The 19,321-nt window shown below is 39.9% G+C and overlaps 1 protein-coding gene across 1 annotated transcript; it reads right to left on the bottom strand.

Moving 5' to 3' along the window:
* Positions 1-10,665: 10,665 nt before the first annotated feature.
* On the bottom strand, positions 10,666-13,747 carry LOC115579974 (uncharacterized). The gene is made up of 4 exons (XM_030413754.1): positions 12,251-13,747; positions 12,065-12,136; positions 11,888-11,977; positions 10,666-11,767 (listed from the first exon to the last, which is right to left on the bottom strand). Exons 1-4 carry the CDS (start codon positions 13,683-13,685, stop codon positions 11,547-11,549), a joined length of 1,818 nt encoding a protein of 605 aa, XP_030269614.1. The 5' UTR covers positions 13,686-13,747; the 3' UTR covers positions 10,666-11,546.
* Between the last annotated feature and the right edge of the window lie 5,574 nt (positions 13,748-19,321).

The following is a 19,321-nucleotide window of genomic DNA, read 5'->3' as shown; positions in this document are numbered from 1 at the left end:
CCAACCATGGCTCTATGACAAAATGATAACTCCAATTCCACTTCCGATTAAGCAGTGGAATAATAGGCAACCGTTTGAGGACTTGTCCCCGTACCTGTTGGCTGACAAAGAACTGCACATGCAAACCTACCCCCAGTGGACGTGGATACATATAACACAAGTGCTGGGGCCTCCTGTGAGCTTTTTTTAATTGTTTCAAATGCCACCTGGCCATCCAGTGTCCAAGTGAGATTACAGTGGAGCTCATCTTTCCCTGTTTCTTTGATCATTGCCCTTAAAGGTCCAGCTAGCTTAGCATACTCTTCGATCCATGCCGAAGAATAACCGGCAATGCCAAGAAACGTCATTATTTCCCTAACTGTCCTGGGCTTTGGAACCTTTCGAATGGTGTCTAAATGACTAGATGAGAGACGTCGATGTCCCTGAGTTATTGTCTGTCCCAAATAAGTCACCTCTTCCCGTACATACTGTTGCTTTTTTCTGGGAAGCCTTATGTCCCTTTTCAGCCAAAATCTGCAGTCTTCATGACATGTTTCTCTGTCTGGGGAACAAATAATAATGTCATCCATGTACTGAATAACTGTGCTCTTCAATATCTGACCTATACCTTGTAAATCTTCTTTCAACACTTTATTAAACACATGAGGGCTGTGTTTATATCCCATAGGCAGCCTCAGATATTGATAAAATTGTCTTTGATAAGTGAAAACAGACAATCCCTGGGATTCGATACTAAGGGGAACACTGAAGAAAGTTCCACACAAATCTAACACTGTGAAGTGCGTAGCTTCTGGAGGAATCTGAGCCAGTAATGTGTGTGGATCAGGTACATCTGCCGGAAAGTCAGCCAGAACTTAATTCACTGCTCTTAAATCATGTACCAAGCGATAAGAACCATCTGGTTTTGTTACAGGTAACAACGGCGTGTTGCCCTGAGGACTCTGAGTTATCTTCAAGACATTTGCTTGTAGCAGCCCTTTAATTTGTGGTTCAATCCCCCGGATGGCCACCTCCTTCAGGGGGTACTGATTCTTCCATTGAGGCCAGGCTCCGAGTCGGAGCTCAACTTTCACCGGCTGAGCTGATTTCACAAATCCAATATCAGTGCTGTGTTGTGACCACAAACGTTCTGGAACCCGCTGCAACATGTCTTCCTTAAGTTAATCCGCACCTGACTTGATACTGGACATTGATTCCTGTGTCAGTTGTACTGCTTGCGGCTATCCCACTCCTTGGGCGGATATCATAATTTTTATGAACTTCTGATCTTTACTTTCCCAAATGGCCGGGTTTTCTTTTGTTTGAACAAAGGTGGCATCTTCTTATTCCACCATCATTGCTGCTAGATGTTTCTGTTCATAATCTTTAGCTATCATCAGAGTCACATGTGGGATGCCTCCTTCAATGTCATATTCTTTACCAAGATACTCATCTTTATTTATTTTCTTTATTTTATTTATGCCGGTGACTGACGACTGGCTGCAGAGTGGTGATGGTTGGAAATGACAACACTGGCTGCAATGTTTGGCCCTGGGGTTGAATCGACTGTGGTTGTGAGTGGATCAATTGAGTTGACTGCGGCTGTTCCATCAGGACTACAGCCTGCGTTTTCTCCATCTTTTTATTATCGGTTAACTGTATCTGGTTGAGTTTCCTGAGAGTTTCTTGGTCTTGTTCTCACTGAGCATGTTCTTTCTTAGGATACAACTCAATTTGATGTGCTACATGATCTGTGTAGATATTCCTTGCCATGCTCTTAAGGCCAACCACCTCTGCTAATTTTTCACCGGTACAGGTAGCCCCTCTTGTAGCTTAGCTCGCAGGATTGACTGCTCCATCCTGTTCACATCCGGATCATTTCCAGTGACATTTCTCCACATTTGATGAACTCTTAAAATCCTGCTTACCCAACGGCTCAATGAGGATGTTGTCTGGGTGCACGTTGGTGATGTATGTTTCTCTCAGTGCTTTCGACAGCCGCCCTCTACATGCAGCAAACAGGTCTGCATCATTCACAACTGTCCCCACAAATAGGTTCAGTCCTGCTTTCACCAAGATTTCTTCCATGGCTGGGACCCCAAGGAGGCTGGCTAAAAGTCTCTTGATATCTCCCATATCGGGCTGTATTCCTATCAGTATTTCTTCCAACTTGGAAATCCATGGATGTGCCCCCTCTTGAAAAATGGGTAGCTTTTCGATAATGTGTGACATATCTGTATTCTGCCAAGGCTTATACTCCAAACTCTGCCCTCGCACTATCACTGGAAGCATTTTACTGGATTTATTCATTGTCTTTCTTCGCAGGTTATATTTTGGGGCGCTTTCTCTGGGAGATCCTTCTCTCTCTTGCTCCATATCTTCCAATTCCAGTTCTTCTAATATGAGATCCAGGCTACTTGACTCTTAGCCTGCTCCTTACTACCCCTCTGTCTGCTCTCTTTGACCTGCATGCGGTCTTGCTTCTTATCATCGTCCCCGTCATTGTCCCAGTCACTTTCTTCAGTCTCACTTTCGCTGGTGTCATTATCTCTCCATACAGTCTTCCTAGATGATGTACTTCCTTTCTTCTCAGCTTTTGCCAGTATGTGTTTGATTGTTGAGCATACCCCCCCTCTGCCTCACTTTGACTATTGCTTCTTATCTCCATTCTTCGGGATCCGCGATCACTCCTTTTCCCCTGACGTCCCTTCTTTCTCCCATGACTAGGGCTTGGCTGCAGTTCTATAGTTGTTATTGCATTCCCTTATTCCATTACTTGATCCCAGTCATCAGTCACTTGATAATTGCCTTTTTGGCTAAGCACAGCGCTAGCAGCTTCTCAGTAACCTCCATGTTTTTTCCCAATTCCTCAGCAAGCTTTTCTCTTTTTACTTTAGATGTCATTATCCATATCTGTCCTTAATGTTTAAACAACTCCAAAATACCTAGCTCTGTTTGCCTCTTCTCCTTTCTTTTCTGTCCTTTTTTCCCTTTCTTTTCCTCCGTCTTATATGTGGACACCAGCACCTGTATTGTTTTAATTACTTCTAGGTTAAGGGTTCCTTCCACTGGCCAGGGTTGATCAATTTCCATCCAGCGCTTATGCCATTTCTTTGACACTTCTGCAATCCCTTTAATAAGGGGTTGCTTTTTTGCACCACGTCAACAGGGGTAGTTACTCTGGAGGTTCTAGAGCCCATCTTTGGCATTATAGAAGTATTTCTTTTTACTTTCTTTTTCATAAACATTTGGATGCTATTTGAAAGAATATAAGTCACCCGTTTCAGAAAGTTACTCAAATCAAATTAAATCAATTAAAACTGTATTTTCAACAACCGTGTCACCCCGGCCGCTTCTCAAAGAAAAACAAAGTATATTTGCCAACTCCAGAGAAGACCAGTACTGTTTTGCTCTAATGGCTACAACACCATAGAGCTCGGATAATTGTGAGAATACAATGGAAATAGAGAATTAAAGGTTCCCCAATTCCCACAAAGAACCAACAACCGTTAAATCTCCTGCTCAAATCTCCCTACAGTCTACACCGCAATGTCTATCTCTGTCAACAGGTATAAAATAGCTCAAAGATCCGATATGATTTCCTCTAGGAATGGAATCACTATTAACAGCCAATAATATGTTATAGTTCGGTCAGTCCGTTGCCAAGCTTCACTTGTAATTATCCTTTAGTTAGTACTACATATGTATGTGGAAAAACATTTTGTGTGCATACAAGTGTTGTAACATTAAACACATGTGAGTGTATGTACACGTGTGGGTGTATTTATGTGCGTGTGTAAGAGTTTGTGGATAAAATCGCACTAGCCTGGCAGATTTGATGTAAGCTGCACAGGTGGAGGGCACCGGCAGATGCAACAGGTGTCCGGTGGCTCTCGTCCGTCCCTTAGTAGGCCCCGGCCTTAGAGGTTATGCTTTCTTTCTCGGAGTCTCGTGACCCAGGGGTATGGAAACAAAAAGAAGAAAAACACAAATGAAGACTATTATTTCATCCACACTGAAAGCAAGCTAAACATGTCACTTCTTTATCGTCATTCAAATAACATAAACATTGCATAGGTTTAGTTTAACATCATTATCATGTCATTAATGCAAATCGGCTTTTTTTGAAAAAACTCAAACGTAGAATCAGTAAAGCTGTAAACAGCTGTGTTGGTTATCTGTATCTAAGTGTAGGAGGGGGAGTAACTACACACTCGCAGCGGTGCTCTCTCTGTGTCCGCGCGTTCACACACCAGCTGCTCAGCCCCCCTTCTCTGCTTCACTCTCTTTACTCTGCGGACACGCGCACTCTGAACTCATCTCAACTGCAGAGAGACAAAGGAGAGCTCGATCGGCTCATTGTCAACCATAAATGAACACTTTGTATCTACCAACATTCAAACAGGCATTTTATAACGAAACCCTCGCCTTGAATAAGAAACATTGCCAGACTCACGACAACTTCATCACTTACTCATTTCAGTTTAGTCATTTGCTCTGAGGAGGTGTTTTAGAGCAAATTCAATATGTCTGATTAAATTCCAATTTCTGCAGGAAAATATCCGCATTACTGCATAAAGGTCTAACGAAACGACTTTGGATACTCCAAAATCCGCTACATATTTTACATACACAATCATATTAGTACTTTAGTTAGCTGTTAGTCATGCTACTCCAATCGTGCATTTAATCTATCTCATGCCTTCAGATCTGAAATAATTTATATGTTCAAATTTTGCGTCAAATTTCTTGTACCGGTACTTCAGCCATAAAATATTGATTTTTCCAATTCAATTAACTTTCTTGTACTCCACAGCGGAGCTTCCCACTCTAATATGTGCAGGCTACAGTGAATAAAAAAACAATTTCATACTTCGACCAGCTATTACAGTTGACCCAATAAACAATTGTCCGTACATCCACAAATGCCTACTTAGCGTATCCATTGAACTTCTCTACATTAAAACAAATCAAACAACATCCACAAATAATTACTCATATACTGCTTGATAGTGAAGAAGAACACTCAATTGGATCCCTCCGATACAAATTCAACAAGGATGCATTGCATTTAGCACACATCTCATATAAATGGTTAACCTAATATTCACATAACATCCCCTTAACTTTTCATTATTACTTCTACCATAATTTTCTCTTTTATATGATTAATAGTGCTATTTGTGTGACCCATTTGCCTAGGTGGTCTCAATGAGACCTACATTAAAAGTTCCCTATTGATACACTCATTTATATATTACTATATTACTTATATAGATTACTTATAATCATTTGGACTAACAGTCAGCTTTCACATCCACTTTAGCTGACTCTCACCACACACACACAACTCAGAGGACACAATAAGCACTGACAGCCTCACACCACTGGGTTTTTTTTTTACTCACAAACACAAACACTTATTCAGCTGAATTTCATCGCAACACATGACACATACTGCAACTTGGTTTTTGGACTCAGAATACGGAAAACCGCCTCTAACAGCCCAGCAATTGCCACACCACATTATTTATATAAGGGTCCACGGGCGTCACACGCACCCTTGGACTTGCCGAATTTTCTACCGTCACAACCCTAAGTTTGATTTTACATAACATTTCTCTCTTATTCTAATTTTTCTCATTCTATCACTTCTTTCTTCTTCTACCTGGCCAGGCTTTTCTACCCTTTTCTACTATTTGGGACAACTGAACCATGCAGCTAATGAAGACCAATGCCCCGCATGTCTTATGACAATGTAAGCTCAGCGCCTTGCCTGTCACTGTCTGCATCAGATGGCCATCAGTTCAGTCATTGCTGCCACAGCAGTTTCCCTTTTTTCCTTATTTCTCTTATTCACTCTATCTCTTCACTTCTCTATTTGAGACAACTTAGTGCATAGGAAATAGTGACCAATCTCACGCATGACTTATGAGAATGTAGGCTTAGCGTCATATCTGCCACTATCAGTACCATATAACCAATTAATTCACTAATCCCTACCGCATCAGTTTCTCCTTTTCTCTTATTCCCTTAATTTAAACATTTTGACAGAACCGTATCAACAAACTAAACACCTGTTGCCCAGTTTCCCCCCGTTTTGGTAATTTTCAGCTTGACAGACATTGGAAAACATACACAGTCCCGTCCAGGGCCTGAGTTTGACCCCTAGAGAGAAAAATGCTCACCTTGTTTGCCGGCTGGGGTGAAAGTCAGTCTCTGGACCCCTGGCACGTGTCCAGGTTGTCAATAGCTATCCTGCCTACAACGCCAACTTGTCGTCTCTGGGCTTTCGTCTTCAAAGGTGTCGGCGTGTAGTATGTTGATAAAGGAATTCTGCAGAGGCAAGGCTGGGTGGAATGATGGAGCAATCTTTATTAAAACAGATCTCAAATGCCTGCATCCGAACAGAGTGCGGCCGCACGTCTGGTGTTCTCAAATCGATGGCAAAGTTATGCCAAACGCTTTGCCCTCTGCCCCATCGCCTTCGATCTTAGGAATTCTACCAAAAACCACCACCTTTCTCTGGTGTGTTGGGCCTTTTTAGAGCCTATTGTCCATAACCGCCCACTTCTCCTCATTGGTCACTTTGATAGATTAAAGGTACATCTATCCAATGGAAAGAAAAGAAGGATGGGTCTGGCTCACATCCCCTATGAAATAAGTCTTGTGTGTGTTACTTAACTTTGCTGATGTCAGCTAAAGTAGACAGGATGGTCTCTCTTAAACTTAGATGACAATGTATAGTTGAGTCAGGTCCAAACCTCTGGTGTGGGCTCCTTCCTGTAGCTTATCTCTGATGCCCACCTCAGGGCTGATCAGGGCTCCTGGTCCTGGGGACCCTTATCCTGTCGTATTCCCACACTTATCTACAGGGGAGCATCTGGTCCCTCACACAACTTAATGCTTCCTTGGACTGCGATGAGTAGTGGGATTCTACGACTTTTAAACTGGGAGTAACGTCATTGTGGTATGGCGGAGCTTCCGGGCTCACAGCTAGTGGAGACCAGGTGAACGTCTTGGGGGCAGGTCAACCTGGTTTACGTTTTTCACACCTTTTGGGCCTTTTTAAGCGAGTGCTTAGCCAACAACAAAGAATTACACAGCTGCTGTCTCTCCCTCAACCAGTGGCCGGCAAGCTAATTTTGGTTCTTTTATCCTGCGCTGATTGAGCCAGAATACAATGTACTGTGGTCACACACTGCGGCGAGACTACACAAGCTATCCGCTGAGTGGATTAGCCTAAATGAGCTCACAGTACAGTAAACCATAAGTGTGATTCGGCTGTCCTTTTACAATAAAAGTAAGCACAACAAAAGCACACTATATTCGATCTGTTTCTGCCCAAACAAAAGGACCGGACCTGGGGGGTTCCGTCTTCTTCGGAAGATTATTTCTTCCTTCTGCAGACGGTGAGGAACGACTGGGTTGTGCAGTGTTCCTCTATGGATTCAAAACAATAATGATGAATATTCGAACAAAAATGAAAGTAAAACAAAAACGGTCTCTGTCTCATCCAGCGAGGCAGGAACTGAAGCTTTAGCTCAAGCTCAAGTGAAAAACGTTTCTCAAAGTTAAACCCTTACAGTATCTGTTGCACAAAACCAGAGTCTCTTCACAAGATAACGCTCCCTGGGAGTGCGACGTGCAGAGGGTTCTCCTGACCCTTAAACTGAGTAGTTAGGCTTTTGATTTCCCCTACAGGCTTTCTCTTTGTTTGAGCCATATGGCATGAGGCCCAACACAGACTACTTTTATGACAAGCAGAACATAATAGTTTGTCATATTCTCCACTTAAGTGTGGTGTTTAATGATGGGATGAAATACTCTGGACAAATGTTTTCTGGCTCACAACTAGGGACAATGTGGCAATACCATAATTTTAATTACCAAAACTAACTAACTAACTAACTTAAAACATTTGTATATTATCATACAACACTTCCATGTGAATCCTTTGAGTGTATTTTTATTCATAGAAAACATACAGCAGCCACAAAATGTCAAACAGAATTGGCACCATTCAGAGAATTGATATAATAGCTTGGTAACTGGCGCGTGCCTGTGGATCTTGATAAGCATCCTGGCCAGGAACCGGGCATCTCTGGCCTTCAGCTATGGTCCACTCTGGCATAAAGTCTTCTTTATGGATCTCACATATGTTGTGGAGAACACAACAGATGAGTACAACATCAGATACTGAAGCGGTGGCAATATCTATATCTATATTTACCCAGGCACCTCCAATGACCTTTTAGACATCCAAAGGACTTTTCCACCACCATCCTTGCTGAACTCAAGCAGAAGTTAAAATTTCGCTATTGCAGCATGAGTGCACAGTGATTGGTGAAACCCTTCATCAGCCTGTTTCTGAGGGGATATGCAGGGTCTCCAATGATATGCACAAGGCTCTCCACATCATAAATAGTTCAGGATGCCTGGAAGGCAAATGAATAGTAATAGGGTAAACAATACAATAACCACATTAAGAGCCTAAGTCACACAATTACAGACCTTATCCAGGAACTACTATATTATGATATAAGCTGTTCAGAGTTAGCTGACAGACTTGAGTGACAGAAGAGAATATTACAATGTTGGACTTCCTAGGCAAGTTGGACTTCCATAAATGTTGAATATGCTCCTAGACAACTTAAACCTGAGCTATAGAAATGTAAAAAAGCCTATGACAAGCAAACTGACCTCACGTGGAAAGAGGTATCCTCCCTGTTCTTTAACCCTTTTTTGAAGATGTAGAAGTTGGCAAATATTTGAGCATCGTGCGTACGACCAGGCCATCCCTCATACAAGTCTGTAAGCTTTAATGGTAGTACAGATAATATATTTTGATAAACACCCAGTAACCTAATACAACTTGTTTGTAAGTTAAAAATAAGTCATGCTTACCAGAAGTTATGATCAATAACAGCTTGGAGGACAACGGAATGCTAGCCTTTTCGGTTGTAGTAAGAGGCCGGGTTGTGTCTTGGTGTGATAGGGATATGTGTGTCATCTTTGGCACCTGCACACATCCTATACCCTTTGCAGCAGAACCGTCGACTGTTTCTCGAAGACGAGTCCAACTCGGCACGCAAACAAAGCGGTGAAGAAGCGTCTTCAGCATCGTTAACTTCACACACTATAAAGCACACAGTGGCTATTCTGACGCCAAAAATACAGCTGACTGATCTGTATTCTAATGGTAGCATACCATCACAACTCAATGGCAAGATTGACTCGAGGCTCCAGTGGCTGTCTCCAGTTTGTTGTTTTGCGCCTCAGATGTGGCTCAACAAGTTCCATCACTATTCCAATGTACGCTGCGACATACAAAAATACGCTTACGCCACTCAACATCTCGAAATGGTTGAGGGCATTCGACCAAAACACTGGCCCTTGTGGTCTATCTAGCTTCCACGCCATTCTTTCAGACATTAAAGGAAATTGAGAATCACTGTAGCTGTCTTGGATGTCCACTCGTGTCTTCCATTACAAGAATTGCTATTTCATAACCTAAAAACCGTAGCAGCTGCATTCACGATTTAAGAGATCCGAAAATGCGCAGCGCAGACCAGTGTTTCTTTTTCCGCCATTGTTGTTTTGAAACCGACATTGGTATCACGGGGTTAAATATTCTTCCCACGCATATGTTGTACATCACTGTTCATGCTTCAAAGAAGGAATACCTCCTTTTTAGATAGACAAGGCAGCAGATTGCAGCCTTAACCTTGCTGCAAATGTGCTGCCTTTTCTATTTAAAAGGGGGTACTCATGCATATGACTAGCCTGCAGCCCCAGGGGGTCCTTCAGACTGCAGAGGGGACTGGAGAAACCAGTCTCTTTAAAGATACAACAAAATAGAGAAAGCTAAGGTTGCATTATTCCAGCTCTACACTTTATCAAAATAAAAGGGTACCCACAGAACTGAAGAATAATATTGATTTTCACAATTTAAAAAGAAAAATGGAAGAAACTCAAAAAACAGAATAAAATCACAAAACATAAATCAACAGTAAGATCATTTCATTTTCTTTTTTGGTACAAGAAAACGGTAACATCAATATTTATGAGAAAAAATTTTTATTTTAAAGCTAAATGTTGTTATTACGTTTATCAGAAAAGATTGAGGCTCAGCTTTCGTGGATGTCTTAAGTTTCAAGCAAAACACTATTAAAATAAATGGCCACTGAGGCAGGAGAGTATCAAGTAATTTAGAGGAAGAAAGGAAGAAAATAACTGTGATAAAATTAATTTGAATACAAAACACTGTGTCACATTAAGTTATACATTTTTGTTTGGCAATTGCAGAAGGTATATTTGAGGGTGGTCAAGTCGAGCAGCATCATAACAATGGGATTGAGAAATGTGAATGCACAAAATATTGCATCAGGGTTCACACTGATACTGAGCAGTTAATGGTCTCTACGGGTCTACTAAGAGGTCTTTATATGTTGACTTATATCTGAAATTCTGTAAAAAAGTTAATTTGGTCCACTGTATAGAGTTGCATTAGTCCCTTTCTTTGCCTGTACAAAATGACACAAGTCTCCTGTTAGATGGTATTGAATGACACTTATCCTGTGGCTGTCAGTTTTTCTGTATATTTCTACAGTGTTCAGTGCCCAACAATGTTCGTAACACAGGCTATTATAACTACAAATAACAAAAGACACAAAAACAATACTGAACTGTGTTAAGCCAAAGTTTATTTAAAGTGATTTTTAAATCCATACATACTCCTAAACTGAGAGTTCTCTTTTGCTATTGCTGTACTCCTAACGATGGAAATGGCTTTCCGCATGATGAAAAACATACCATAAATTACCCAATAATAGCCGGGGCATTTATTTGTTTCAATCACTTAACAGACCAGGCGTTTATTTGGGACCAGGCGGCAATTTGGAACAGGCTATTAATTCCTTGCTCACAAAAATCTTGCTCAACAAAACTCGTAAAATATGGTAGTTTTGCAGGACTCTCTCTCGTGGTGTGCCCGTTTGCTGATTCTGTATTCTTGCTTTTCTGACAGAAAGCAAGCGCAATACATGAAAAAGGCGAAGGAGAAAAACGTGCAGTGTCACTGGTCACGTCTTCTTCCTTGATTTGAAAAAAAAGAAAAAAGATTAGACTTAGCATTTATTTGGATTTGCGTGTATTTATTTATCAAAATATACACCTGCGCCTGGCGTTTAAAGGTGACCCTTCGGTTCATTGAAACCCAGCTATTATTTGGTAATTTACGGTAGACTATCACGTGGAAAATCTCAAACTCACTATAAGAGCTCCCTCGCAGTAGTAGTCTTTCCACCCACAGTGATGAGTGATTTTGGTGTAGTACAAAGTTCAAATATATCAATGTTTACATAAACAACTGGAGTTAATAAATAAGTCTAGAGAAAAAAAAAATAAAAAATGTTTCAATACACTGATGCTCCGTTCACATGGAAAAAACAATGTTTTGACCCTTACACTGATGCTCCATAATGCAAGCTCCCAGTATTCAGGCACATAACACTGATACGCTATAATGCAAGCTCTCAGGATTCTGGTTCCCAGTATTAATGGTCTTAATACTGTTGGCACAACTTTCGCTTGATAGCTGTTATTTTATTGTGCACAAAGTATTTCACTGCCTTCCAGTCTCTCCCATTATCTCTTAGAGTAGGGTGTTCTTTTAGGAATCGCTGACATTCCTCTTTTCCTGGGGTCTTCATTTCCTTCAGGGAGCCCTTGAAGTAGTGTTCAGCAAGTTCTCTTTCCATCTTTGACCATTGCCTTCTGGATTTCCCTGAAAATAAATGAAATAATGTGAATAAATGGATTAATGAAAATGACCACCATCAATTATTGTCAACAAAAGTCATTCACTTTATGAAATATAATCTTTCAAGCCAATAGAATAACGTACTGCTTTGACTTGATGGTGATTTCTTAACTTCTCCTCTTGACTTTCTAGATGTAGCAGCCCTGTCTTCAAAGCCTCCATGCGCTGGGTTTCCTGTAACCATGAATAATTGAAAGTCACGCTGCGTTCAGTGAACAGATTTTTCTTTACCTGTATACTACATGTTGTGCATAACCTTACCTTTTCGACTTGAGGTTGCTTTCTGCACAGGCAGGACATCTTCTGCATCTGTGTCGCTGTCCTCCTCTTCAGCTGCAATATTTAAAGCGTATATTACACACTAGGTTTATTTTTTCACTAAGTATATTGTCTTTGATTTCTTTAACAAAAAAATAAAAACAGATATTATTAATATCCTCCACTTACAGCTGATGTTTGGAATGATGTCTCCCCGGGACTTTCCTTTAAATTCTCCCAGTCCACTTTGAAGGGCAAGAAGTCTGCTCACTTTAGCTGTTTGCAGTGTTTCAAGATTAAGGTTCTGTGAAACTGTGGCAACATGCTTTCTTAATTTCGTTGAGGAAATATTTTCTGGATGTCTGGCCCCACATTCTTTTGCATATCGCCTCATTGTGTCAGTTCCACGAATGTTTTCACAAGATCCATAATTTAGGCGGGCAAAAATGTAGGGATTGCTTGGGGAAATCCCAACTGCTTCCCTATTTTTTATCAGGAGTTCGACTGACGTTTTAACATTGTTTGGGAACAGCACAGGTACCTTGCGGCCCCTGTTCCCTCGTATTTCTACCCTGGTGACTCTCTCTACCTGTGACAGGCTGTCCGGAATTTCATCTTGCATACTCCCTTTGTTTCTCTGCAGGTATGTTTTGACCTCCATCCTTGAAACTTCTCCTGCACAACGACGATTAAATAGAATCAACTGTGTCAGAGTAACCTGAGCTAGCTCACCCCATGCAGTTTTTGTTGGATGGTGAATCAGATTGTTTTTGTGGAGCTCTTCTTGCTTGTTCAGGTGAGCTTGGAGCCTCATAATGTCTTTTGATAAAGGCAGCGTTTGGGGTTTGTTCCATTTTTTCTGCTCAAGGGTTTTTGTTGCATTGGATGAGACATTTTTTAACCATTCCAGCTCAATCAGTTTTTGGAATTGCTCTGCTCTTGTCTGTAAGTCATTATCCTGTTGATGCAGAGCCTGTCCTTGTAAAATCGATGTCACAGTCACGAGGGAATAGCGCATTTTAAGTGCAGTTGAGGGAACTGAAAACTGGTGTGTTACGTCATCAAACCCAGTCATCTTCTTGACAGCCTCGAGTACTGTGTTAAACTTTGCTGGGCTGATTAAGTCCTTCAAAAAGACAATGTCTCTGTCAATCTCTCTTGCTGCCACAAGAAGTCTTGCAAGTTCCCTCATCTTGTTTCTGATGTCTGACCATTGTCTCACATTTTCTCCGTTTTCGGCAAACATTCTCTCTCCCAGTAAAAGAATCAAAGTGTCAGATTTCACCACTTGGGTTACTGTGTCGTATGCCATCTGTTCAAGGACTTTTTTAAATCCACTGGAAATTGAAGCATCCATGGGCAACATCAGGGAGCAGGATGTCTGGAGTCTTCTGTTCTTTGGCCCATCCTCTTTCACTTGTAGTTTGCAACGCTTTAGGTGTCTCCAGAGGTCTGTTCTGACGTACATAGCAAAGCAAAACTTGCAAGGCAGGTAGTCTGTTGCTGTTGATTGACAGGTTGCTTGCCTTTTAGGTACAATTTGTCCTTTCCCAGATTTCACGACTGAACAGTTGTGGTTGTAGTTTCCAAGATTCCTAATTTTGCTCAAAAGAAGATTGCGCATGGCTGGACCTTGTCTGTGTGCAAGTGCCTTTGCCACTTCAGGTTTATCCTGATGCTTCTGTTTCAGATGTCTTGTAATTTTTGCATATTGCCGCTGACAGTACAGGCAGTAATTTTTCTTATCATAGATCCGCTGATGTCGACTGTTTGACGAAGTTTTCACTTGGATACTATTTCGTTGAAGGTCATGGGTGTTTTGATCCATTGGCATTGGGGTTTTTGAAGGTGGTCTTCCTCGAATAACTTCCTTTTCTGCGATTTCCTCTTCTCCTTGTTGTTCATGCTCTTCATCTGTCATTTCCATGTAAAGGGAAAACTGTTGCTCAGTGATCTGAAATGAAGAAACAATTTAAAAAAAACAGAAAAATTGATAGCCGCACATTTATTATATGTACTTTTTAGGAATTGGTTTTGCAATTGTGTTCCTAATTACTGTTTCACGCACAGATAATTCCTCTTCAGTGTTGGAAGATGTTTTTTCTTCTGCTTGTTGTTCCTGTTCTTCTTCATCTGACATTTCCAGGGAACGGGTAACCCGCTCAGTGGTCTGAAATAAAAAAAAATGAAAGAAATTCAAAATAATAAAAATATACACCTTTTTTCACACAGTTTCCAAAGTACTTTTTTTATCACCTCAGGTTGCGTAATTGAAACACTAATTACCAATGCACACACAGAAAATTGTCCAGAAGAGGATGAATCCATCAGGTGGCCAATCTCTGGCTGATCACTGACAATACTCTCCAAAATGTCCATATCATCTAGGGTTTGGGTGGAGCAATATGCTGCATGGGTCCTGTCCTGTAACAAAAACAAAACAAACAAAAACAATGAATGAAACACATAAATTGTCTGATTTGTGGTCTACCTCTGATGTGTTCATTCCTGTTATTGTGGCAGTTCTTTTACCATTGAACAATTTTCAAACTTTCTTGTCTAGAATTTCCAAATTAGCTTAGTATGCATCACATAAATAGTAGAAAATTGCAGTGACAAAAATTGATGTAATATTGTCACTCTAAAACACTGCTTTAATTGAAATTCTGAAAAATCAATCTCTACCATCATCTCTACCATGGATAAATATTTACTGTCATACGATACATAGACATTACATTATCCAACCCTACTCAAAAACATTTATGTACTTACTTCATTTATATTCACACTGCTGGAGTTGGTTGTGGCTCCACAGTAACCGGACTGTTGGGTGAAACCTATAAATACATTGAAATAGGCTTCATTGTTTCCACCCTAGTGTTCTGAGGATAACAGTTTTCTAATCCACAGAATCATGCACACATGGGTCATGCCATACCAGCTCACCTTGGGCCCTTCCAGTCCATGTCATGGACCTCGTAAAATACTATAGCTTGACTCCAGATACTCTAAGTAATGAATTTTTGAGGTTTGGCCTGCTACGCTAAATTTGAACCAGTTTAGTTATGTGTATTCATTATTATTATTATTATTATTATTATTATTATTATTATTATTGTTATTATTATTATTATTATTATTATTATTATTATTATTATTATTATTATTATTATTATTATTATCATCATCACCGTCATCGGCATTATTATTATTATTATTATTATTATTATTATTATTATTAATATATTATTATTATTATTACTATTATCCACAAGAAACAAGAAAAACAACACCTGGGATGAATGGAGTGGGATGAGAGAGGTAAGTGGCTTCCAGAGGAGAGGTGGTGGAGCAGCTGAGGGAAATGAACACTAAGCAAAATAGTTCAACCAGTTTAACAGGTTTGACTCTGCCTCCCCCAGCCCCCCTGCTGCTCCTCTGAGCAACAACTCCAGGACAAAACCCACACCGCTCCCACAGCCCCACATCAACCCCCGCCGCAGACACCACCCCCCTGCTCTCACCCACCACAAACCCTGCCACACCCCTCACCCCTTCATGATATGAACGAGGAGGGGCTTTGAATTCTGAGTGAGTTGGCATGGAATAAACATCAAATAAAAAATACAGAATGTTTAAGGTGAAGAGAGCGTTAGTCTTGGCACTTACATGTGAAAACCTGAAGGCATTCCTCAATGGTTGGACGTTCTTTAAATGAACTTTTCAGCATTCTGGTAATAATATCCTTTAGGCTCATCCATTTTTCTTCACAATGAAGAGTGAAGTTGCCTGTTTTGACATTTTGAGCCAGCCCAAGTGGATCACTGGAGTAGGGTGTTCTGGTTTGATAGGGATGTTGCCCATCAGTCAGTATGTAATGCACCAAGCACCCCGCTACCTAAAATGTAATGTAAGAAATTGAAATAATGTCAACAGCCACCAAAAAAAACTCTTTACATTAAACAATTTGCATTTACCTAGTCAAATTGTAGAGAATGGGTAACAATAACAATTTAAATAAAAATCGAATGAGTTCTTCTGACTAAGCAGGACAACTTAAAATGGTACATTTTACTCAAACTCAGTGGTCATGGATCAAAATGGCATCATAAACTATATTTTAAATGAACATGTTCAAGCTCAACTCACTTGGATATCTGATTCCTTCCTGTACTTGTATTGTGGGCCTCCAACATCCTCATAACTGGGCCAAGTGGTCTGTGCAAGATCCTTTTTTTCGCTTGCTCCACAGTCTGTGATATACAGTTTATTGTTGATGTCTGTAGAAAAGCAAAAATACTCCTCATTCATATGCCCATTAAAGGTCGTCTACAAAATCACAACCAAACATGATCAAAATGCATAATACAGGTTGTTTCATTTATAAACTTTTACCAAACAAAATATTTTCAGGCTTCAGGTCTCTGTGCAAAATTCCTTTGGAGTGAAGTTCCTCAAGCCCCAGCAAAAACTCCTGGCAGATTTCTTGTCTTCGCTGCTTGGTAAGGCTTTGTCTCTCAGGAAGATTCTTGTTTTCAATCAGTTCACCCAGGCTGTATTCACAGAGAGGGGAGACAAAATAGGCAAAGTAACCATCTTCCAACACAGAAATGGGTTGCAACAGATGTTCCACTTGTAAATTTTTTGAACACAGGAAATAAGCCATCTCCAATTCTTTTTTGGAAATATGTTTGGGAACTCGTTTCACTGCCACAGGGCGTTCCTGCAAGAGTCCTGGGAATATTTCAGCAGCATTGCGTCCATTTGCAATCTTCATTTTGGTGTTGAAATTGACTTCATCAATTTTCATCACACCAGGCATGGAGTCAAGATTTTCAAATGAAGTCTTCCATCGAGATTCCTTGAAAATGCAGAAAACCCAATTAGATTATGGCAATATGCGGGTGAAACAATACAAAATATAGTTAGAAAAATGAGTTTCTTCAGTGAATATAGTTGAGGAAAGAAAGCTTAATATCTTTACCCTCTTGTCTGCATGCCCATCACATAATGAAGCAGTGGTATTCTAAAACAAAGGAAATTCACAGCATGAACACAATAATTATACTATGTGAAAGTTTTGACAGTATTTGGGAATAAGGTTCTCTTGACATGTATAATATTAATCCTAACAACAGCAAGTGTAAACATTGACTTGTTACATTAATGAGATCACAACTATATGAGTGTAAACAGTCATATCTCTTATCCATTTTCTCGCTTTGTTATTGCTCACATCAGTGACAGACAATTAAGATAACTTACAATTTTTCTCATACTCTCAATTTATACTGCACAATGTAATGGCAAGTCTACATTTCGGATTTCGACAGTGAGCTTAAATATAATTTAAACCAGTTTCCAATCAAATCATATCCACAATATTTGTATGGATGAGAGTCCTTACAACTTAGTTAAATGATACAATTTTGAATTGTCAAAGAAACAATATGTAAATAAGAAAAATATACATACATGTCGCCATGGACAGTTAGGGTCTCCATAGTCATACACAAGTTCTTCTCCCGTGTTTATTTTTGCGATTGCAAATACACATAGATGTGGGCTTTCCTGTTCATCCAGTATCTGTTGATCACATAAGCATAGATATTATATTATGTTCAGTAAGGTAATGTGGTATGATTAAAACAGAAAGTAAAACAAAAAGACATTGTGACTGCAATACTTACCATTTTAATTTCGCAATTTGGCTTAATGTGATCGTCATTTATGAATCGCCCAAGTCTGGCTGTTTCCTTACTGCCATCAACACTGTAGGATGAAATATTATTTTTCACAGTTTAGAAATATTATTAAACACACTTGAATTATTTATTTATATATTAAATATTCAATCACTCTCACCAGAAAGCCTGTCCCTGGAAAGAGTAGAAATACAGAAATGCTGCATCTACATCTGTGTACTCTTTGAACAGGGCCTCTCCTTCCGAGCCAGTGATGTGTCTGCCAACATACTCGAGCAAGAATTCTCCTGGCTCAATGTTGTTGGTAGCAATCACTCCATAACCTGTTAAATTACATAGAAGTTTAACAAATGTTGCAACTGTCACCACAGACCAGGAACAACCAACACTATTTCAGTCACTAACACTTCATAATGGGATGAATGTCCACTTTAATAGTATGGTTGAAATTTTAAAAGAATTATTCATAAGCAACCCAATTACGTTTTTCTTCAATGAAATTCTGCATCTACAGACAAATGCCAGTTGAAAAAAAATTGTCTATTCTTAGCTAATAACCTACCTTTTTCCTTGTTGATGATCCTTTTGTCAAATATGACTTTATCTTTCCCAGCAGCAATGAAGTGCAAGGCTTCCTTTTCAGGATGAACCTTTCTGGACCTCATTTTTCTGTGGAGTAATTAAGATCATATTATACATAATGCACCGTCTTCACCAATAACATGTATATTTAAATTGGCTGTTTTTTGTAATTTGATGACGAGCATGAAAGCCTTAGTGACTTTATGAAAGCAGTAGTAGATATGATACTGCCAAAATTATAATGTTTAATGGAGTTGAAGTCAGGTGACTGGGGGGAAAGTCCTTATCAGTCAGGACTCCATTGGTTTCTTAGTACACCTACTATGGCTAGATTAAAGGTTTATAAGGGGGCAGTACATTAAACTCTTGACAGAAACTGGATCAGTTTCCAAAACACGACCAGGCAGAGCCAAAGGGACAATATCATCAGAAGATCAATATATCAATTAATGGGACCGTGCAAAACCATATAGCTGTACTCAAAATGCTTTAAGTTAGGGATTTTTGAAATTTTAGACAAAGTTTCAGCATTTCTGTGATTATTTGTGCATGTTCTTAGGCTCAACAGTCACCTTTTTGGGTCAAAATAAACCCAAAAGTGGGTGTTTCAGCTCTGTTTTTTATAGAGGACTCAAAAAAAGACTGCTTGTTAACTTAAATGAATGTTACCATTCAGCATCAACTATTGAAATGAAAACATGTGGCCAAGTTTCCACAGGGTCTCTTGGATGTTTAGGACAAATTTAAATCCAATCCAGGAAAGGTGGAGAAGCAGCTGAGGGAAATGAACAATGAGCAAACGAGTTCAACCAGTTTTTCACCAGGTTAGATTCTAGCTCCCCCACCCCCAACAGCCCCCCTACTGCTCCTCTGAGCAACAACTTCAGGACAAAACCCACAAGGATTCCATCATACAAACAAAGAATCACTAAATGTTTAAATTTAGCTCTGAGGCCTAAACCTCATGTAG

Source organism: Sparus aurata, chromosome 4 (genome assembly GCF_900880675.1).
Source record: "Sparus aurata chromosome 4, fSpaAur1.1, whole genome shotgun sequence".
Classification (NCBI taxonomy): Eukaryota; Metazoa; Chordata; class Actinopteri; order Spariformes; family Sparidae; genus Sparus; species Sparus aurata.
This window is presented reverse-complemented; position numbering and strand designations above follow the sequence as displayed.